This window comes from Columba livia, chromosome 7 (assembly GCF_036013475.1).
Source record: "Columba livia isolate bColLiv1 breed racing homer chromosome 7, bColLiv1.pat.W.v2, whole genome shotgun sequence".
Taxonomy (NCBI): Eukaryota; Metazoa; Chordata; class Aves; order Columbiformes; family Columbidae; genus Columba; species Columba livia.
In genome coordinates, this window is record NC_088608.1 from 32780568 (window position 1) to 32787530 (window position 6963).

General features: G+C 47.7%; 1 protein-coding gene across 3 annotated transcripts in view; it reads left to right on the plus strand.

Moving 5' to 3' along the window:
* The window catches only part of VWC2L (von Willebrand factor C domain containing 2 like), a 51601-nt gene extending 45919 nt beyond the window's left edge, over window positions 1–5682 (plus strand). For all 3 annotated transcript variants that reach the window (XR_010473741.1, XM_065069084.1, XM_005501693.3), the window contains one exon: window positions 3647–5682. Coding sequence is in view for 2 of the 3 variants with exons in the window: in XM_005501693.3 (XP_005501750.2) it covers window positions 3647–3795 (149 nt within the window). In the remaining variant the exon portion in view is untranslated. The remainder of the gene's footprint in view (window positions 1–3646) is intronic.
* Window positions 5683–6963: the final 1281 nt, after the last annotated feature.

Here is a 6963-nt window from a genome sequence, read left to right on the forward strand (position 1 = left end):
ATTGCATTGGTGTGTATAACAAAAAAAAGCTTGCTGTGGTGCACAAAACAAAACATTTCACTCTGGGAATGCAGAGGTGACTATTCTGAGAGAGTGCTGGGGAGGAGCCGGGGGGGGGGGGGAATGGTCCAGAGCAATGGTAGTCTTTGCCTAAATTAAAAGTACTAAGCTCTGACAGAAGAGATGGATGTCCCAAAACAGCAGCACAACAACTCATAAGAGGGCAGATGATGTAGTAGAGCCCAACGTCAGGGTTTCAGGCATTTTGCTGAAAGCCAAGGAAAAGGAAAACAAACCCACTAGCTGTATTTTTTGCCTTGGTTCAGTCTCTGAATACAGCTCCTTCCTTAGGTGTGCTCAGGTGATGCTTAGATGCCCAGAGATGCTCAGTGCTGCTTCAGCAAGGGCTGGTTTGGCCACCCCCTGATGTTCCTTCCAGCCTTCAGTCACTGCAATTTATCCAAAGTATCTGCAGTTTTTCCTCTTCCCTTCACCCAGCCTATTTGTGGGGGACATGGCTGTATCCCAAGGATTTTCTGTTAGTCACGAAGGCACTTGCCAGGTTCTTCCTGGCTCGATAGGTGCCAGAGATCAGAGAGGCAGATTATTAGTGTTTAATAACTCTTTTGCAGACCCACACTATGTCCTTGGCTGGGGCAGGGATGTTGTTGCTCTGGTGCTGTCCACGAAATGAGTGATCCCCTCCCCACTGGGGACCTCAAAGGCATGGGTGATGCTTTTAGTACATACCTCCTCTTTACATCATGGTGTCTGCTTTCTCAGCCCTGGGATAGGGACATTAATGGGGTGTGGTTAATGATTTTTTTTCCCAAATGACCCCCGCTAGGGAAACTCAAGAGGGAGAAGGGGTTGCCAGGAGGAGGAAGGGCAGCTGTGGCCATGATGGAGCAGCTATGGGATGGACAGATAAGCAGGACGCAAGGAAGAACAAGCTTTTCCCCAGTTTGCAGTTCCCCTCAGCCAGTCCCAGCTCACTGAGAAAAACACACTGACTCCCCTCACCACCGGCCTCCTGCACGTTTTCAGCCACGTTGAATGGTGCTGTAAATCCACCATCTGTGTCTGGAGCCGTGTGTGGGTGTTGAGGCAGTATTGGCTTCTCAAATGAGATGATTAACAGGCAGCCGCAGGGCAGCAAGAGGGAAAACAATCTTCCCCTCTCCCTGCCACCCTGATCTCCAGAGGAAGCTTTTTGTTTAAATATTAATTAAAAGTGTGGGCTTTTTGCTCTGGGAGCACAGAGTAGGCTGTTGTGTGGAGGCTGCTCATTCTGGGTGTCCCTGACATCAGCAGGCAATCAGAGCATCCTCTTACAGATCGACAGATGCTTACTTCAGCTTTAAGTATGGCCAGCTACAATGGTTGGCATGTTCGTTGCATCAGAGCCCCAGACATTTAACAGTAGTAAATGAGCTGACCTGACAACTAAATCCTCACTGGGTGTCATCACACAACACACACCAGACTTGATGAAGTAGAGAACTAAAATCTGCGATGCAGAGCAGAGGCAGCAGCTTGGCCTGCGCAGAGACCCAAAAGCTGTAGGAAGAAGTGACAGCTTCAGTGGGTGGCCAGAGAAATACCGCAGGTGGGATCACGGCCTTTGCAACCAGGATCATGTCTTCCAGAGGGATGCCAACTTCAAAAATCTTCAGCTCGTGACCAAATTATGTCATGACTTTTTCAACCAAATGCATGTAAAGAAAAAACACATATAGCATATATATGTGTGCATAGATAGAGTTTGTCTTCTCTATATCACTGTGTGTCCTTGGCTGGTAACTCCTGGCTTTGAAGTTCTTTGCACTGTAGCATGACTGAGGTTGGAGGGAACTTTTGGAGGTTGTCCGGCCCAAAGCCCAGCTCAAAGCAGGATTAAAACATCCCAGCGCACTGGTCCTCAACAGCCAGCAGACCTGCTTAGCCTCAACTCCAGCTCAACAAGTGATGTGGGATTCCCTTGTTGGGAGCACAAGCCTGTTTCTTCCTGGCGTCCTGATGGATTCGCGTGCTGTCCAGGCAAAGGAGGAGGCATCATCCCCGTTTCCTGGAGAGACACAGACCTTCCCAGCACCACAGCCTGTCTTCCCAAGTCCTGCCCATGGAAGGAAGCAGAAGCCCTGGGGTACACCCAGTCACCCCAGACTGATAGAGGAGCCATCAGAGGCACCTTTCTCAGGCCTTTCTGCTGTGGCTTCATTAAGACTGATGTTAAAAGTTGCTGTAGAGCCGATCTGCATTTGAAGAGGCCTTTAGTAAAGGGGAGAGGGTGCTTAAGCACAAACAGCATGCAGGCACCATTTGGCTTGGCAGCAACCTGAATTAGCTACATCTGGTTAAGCCAAGCCCTGTTAAACTGGTGACCTGTTGAGCTTAAACATAGGGTCCTGAGGAGCATCTTAATAAAGTCAGGGCAATAATAAATCAGTGAGATGAAATGAGTAGTTCTCTGAGATGATAAAACAGGAGACCCTGTCTACAGCTCAGCCTGTTTCCAACCACATAGGGACCCTATTTTCCCTTTCAAAGTCTTAAGTCTTATTTTAAAAACTAACAACTTGCTTGTAATTTCATGTCTGTACATGCTCTCATATTTCAAATGCACCTTGTGCACCGGAGGCATAGATTAAAAGCGGTGGCCAGGCGAGGGGTGACATTTCAGAGCAGCACTGGAGCCATGAGACACATTTCAAATGTCTTCACGCTTCCCTGATGCCATGAATGCCACCGCCCCAATTTTTTTTCCATGTGCTGCTGGCTCTGACATTAATTCCCAGTGCTAACTGATGTGGGAGCAAGAGGGGAGGAGGAGAGGGCTTGCAGAAGGACCACTGAGCAATGGTTATTCACTAGGCTTTTACAAAAAAAAAGAGGAAAATAGGATTCTTGTTGATTTGCTGCTCAGCTTTGATATTGTGCAATAAAGAAGCCAAAGAAAAAAATGCTAATAATGAGCAGATTAAAGGAATTGCCCCTGAGAAAAAACAGATTTTATCACAAAGCTTATTTGGGAGGTGAATTATTTTTGTTAATTTGATGCTATAAATAATTTATGGTTAATAGCCCTTTGCTGCTGGGAAACCCTGGGGTTACTGGGCATTCGATCACAGTCCTGGGGGATGAATTTGCTCTGGTCCCCGCAGCGCAGACTCACCAGGCTAGAGCTGCAAAAGCTGGTCTGTATCCTGATGCTTGTCCTCATGGTCTTGTCCGTCTGGCAGCCAAATCTTAGGAAAAGGCAATAATAAATTAGTGGCCAACTGAGTAAAAAAAAGCCACGTGCATCCATGATGCAACTGGTGCTATTTGTATTAGTGGCTGGGTACAGAAACAGAAGAAGGAAAGTTTCAAGCCTTTTTTATTTTCTTTTTAGTGCCTGAGAGCACAAAAAAAAAAAAGCCAGAGACAAGTGATCTGTGATGGGCAAAGCTGGGAGAGCTGCTGCTGATTTCAGCAGTGGTGATGATGCAGCTGGAGAACATTGAGGGGCTGAGACTGAGCACCCGCCCGCTCCTGGGTGCTTGTAGCAGAGCTGCTGCACCCAATTTAAAAACAAACAAACAAACCAACAAACAAACAAATTATTTCTAGTATTTATTTCTATTACTCCCATGTGTTTTTGCAGGTCCAAACTGCTTTGCAGGAACCACGATAATTCCTGCTGGCATCGAAGTGAAGGTGGATGACTGCAACATCTGCCACTGCCACAACGGGGACTGGTGGAAGCCAGCGCAGTGCTCCAAGCGCGAGTGCCAGGGCAAGCAGGCTCTGTAGTGGCAAAACCCCCAGCCAGCGGCACCGCCGGCCAAACAACCCACTGATGAGGATGATGACGATGACAAAGAAACAGCTTCAACACTGCACACGTGTCCAACCTCCCGCCAGCTTCAACAGGGTCACCAGCAAAACCTGCAAGGGTTTCATACAAGCAGAGATTTTACTCCTTGGGAAGGGTCTCCCGTTCCACACTGTCCTGCTTTTCTCTCACTTTACACACTATGTATCTGGTATCTACTCTTGTAATTATCAATGCTTGGTAGGGGTGCAGTGGTCAGATTTGGGGAGGGAAAAAAAAAGGAGGGGCCCACACAAGTTCTTGAACTGGTGATACCTCCAAGATGCTGATTGATTCATCACTCTAACTTTCTACAGTGTGGATCATGGGGTTTTTCCCGTTTATTTATTTAAGGGTTTTTTTGCTATTGTGATTTGGTTTTTTTAAAGGCTCTTCCTAACCTGGGATTGTCAGGGCAATACAGCTATGGATCATTTTTATCGTGTCTATAAGGGGAGGGCTGGTAAGGCCAGGAGGGAGGTAGAAATTACAAGGGGAAGAAGAGTTAAAATACCCCAACTGGAATGTAACCTGCAGAAGGGCCGAGTTAGATGCACAGGTATACGACTGGACACCCAAGACAGAAGCTGCATCTGTGTTACACTTTCTCCACTGAGTGGGGACAATGAAGTCAAAGACACCTACACAGTCACCGTGACCTTGATTGGAGCAAGAAGCAAAACCAGCTGCATGGGCGGTGAGCCAGAAAGCCTTGGAAAGGCACCAAGAAAGTAACATCTTACCTGGGTTGTCTCTGTGCGATGCCCAGCTGGGGCATCAATGTTGGAAGAGGGTCCCAGATGTGCCCCAGCTGTGCCACAAATCTGCTGCCTCCAGCAGAGCCCCATCATGTTCTGCTGGCGCTGAGGCTGCTCTTGCTGGAGCCAAAGGCACCATTTCATTGACTTCAGCGACAGTGGGACTCTGCTACTGCAAGACAAAATTAAAATATTTTAATCCTCCCCTCTGCCCATAACCCTTTGGGAGGTTTTCAGAAATGTCCCATTGCTGTGCCACCACTAAACGGGCTCAGCTGGCGGGTAAGACGCCCTGCTGCAGCACAAGGGAGGTTGCCTGGCTCTGCGTGGGTCCTGGGAGCATCCGTACTGCCAGGGATAAAGCAAGCCAGGGTGCACGAGGGGCTGGGGACAGGCTGGCCACGTCCACGGGAATCAGCTCCTGGTGAAGGGTCTCTCCAGAAAGTAGCGACATGCCTGCCTGCCAGGAGGAGAGATCACCGCCCGCAGCCCCCATGACTCCAAGGGTCCCCTTTGGGCTTTTCAGCTCCTTTTGCTTTCTCAGGCTGTGGCTTCCAAGCGATACTGTGAGAGAAAAGCCACCAATGTCATTTCCCTGCTCTGCCCTTCCCAGGTGAGTGCAGGAGCCTTTACCCATCACTGTCCACACTTGGTTTGCTGCTTTTTGGTCGTGGCTATTAGGGCGACGGTGCTTATTGCGTTCAGACTTCAGTCCAGCACCTGCTCGTAGCAGCGACGACAGCAAATCCTTCACCGAAGCAGGTCAGCACAATTCGTCTTGGTTTATGCACACTGTTGCCTTTATATTTTTTATTTCTTCCCTGATTTTGCATTTTGCTGGAGGGCAGGGGGTAGGATGAGCACTAGCACAGTGATTGCCGTACTTCAGCTGAGCATCGGCTTCCTGCGAGTTGAACTGGTACCATTAAAGAAGTCATCGCCATATTTCTCTGTAAGCTGTTGCCTGTCAACGACTATCCAGTTTCAAAATTTTCAAACAATAGTGTGCCTGAAACTAGTGAGAAAAAAACAAAAAACAAAACAAAATAACAACCTATTCTGTAAAAACTGGGGGGGAAGGGAGTGTCTAGAAACAATATTTGATGTGTAAAAGACTATATTATTAAAAAATTATTTTGTTAAATATAAAGTATGTGAACCAGAAAAAAAAAAAAAAAAAAAAAAAGAAAAATTATATCTGTTGTGTATTTTCCTCTGCTGATCTCCCCCAACCGCAAGCTTCCAATTCTCCATCTCATCCCTTGCTTTAGCCCCTGGCTCTCAGCAGCAATGCGGCTGAGGCAGGAGGAGTGGGCTTGGAGCCTGGAAAGAACTGTGAAAATTCCTATGGATGGGATGGGTTGCCCAGGGAGTAAATCAGTAAATCAGCTTTGCGTGTCACAAAATACCTGCCAAACCGGGATTCCCTTCTGGGAAGCCATCGTGGACCGACACAGCTCTCAGGCTCTCACTTTAACCTCCATCTGGTTTTGCTTTTTACTGGTGCCATTTTATATTTGATGCCATTTTCCTGAACATGGAAATTTGCTTTCAGTTCACAAATTCCATTTGGTACCACCAGATGCATCGTTATTTACACTGATTAGTAGTTACTCTAATTAATTACAGCTTAATTACTGTAGTTAATGTTTGTACAGTGCTTGGAACAAGTACAGCACTATACGTGCCACATATTATTATTTTCTTCATTATTAATTAAGCACCATTTCCACTCCATACTGTGCTAATTTATTATTTCCCAAGGAGTTGTGGTAGCGCCCTTATTCCCACCCAGGAGTACTTTACTCCCGGCTCCCACCAGGATGCTGTGGGGCTAGCTGGGAGCAGGAAGAGCAGTATCTACAGTGAGGAGGACTTCTAAGTGACATGGAGATGCCTGATATTTTTTCCATTATCCTTCCAGGACATTGAGTCTAAAAAGAAAAAAAAAAACCAAACACAAAGCTGCTGGCAGGGGGACACCCCAAGGACCACGTGTAGTGAGCTGGAGCGTGTGTTTGGGTGAAGCCCTGCAGATCCCATCACAGACATTTCTGCGAGGTCTCCACGAGATGCCAGCTCAGACTGGAACAGGGGTCTGTTTCATCTGAACCCAGCAGCATTAGGCATGTGTCCTGCTGGGGGATCTCGCAGAATTCCCCAAGCACCAAGTCAGCAGCAGGGCAAGGTCTGGGGTCACAGGGAGGAGTGATGGGCACAGATCAGATTATCTGAGGTGGAGGAGTTGTCAGTCACGGGCAGGCAGTGTTTCCACAGCAGCTGGGGTGCTCGGAGCCATAGCTCCCAAAATCATCACCACTGGCTTTGCTTCACAGCAGCCCAGATCAG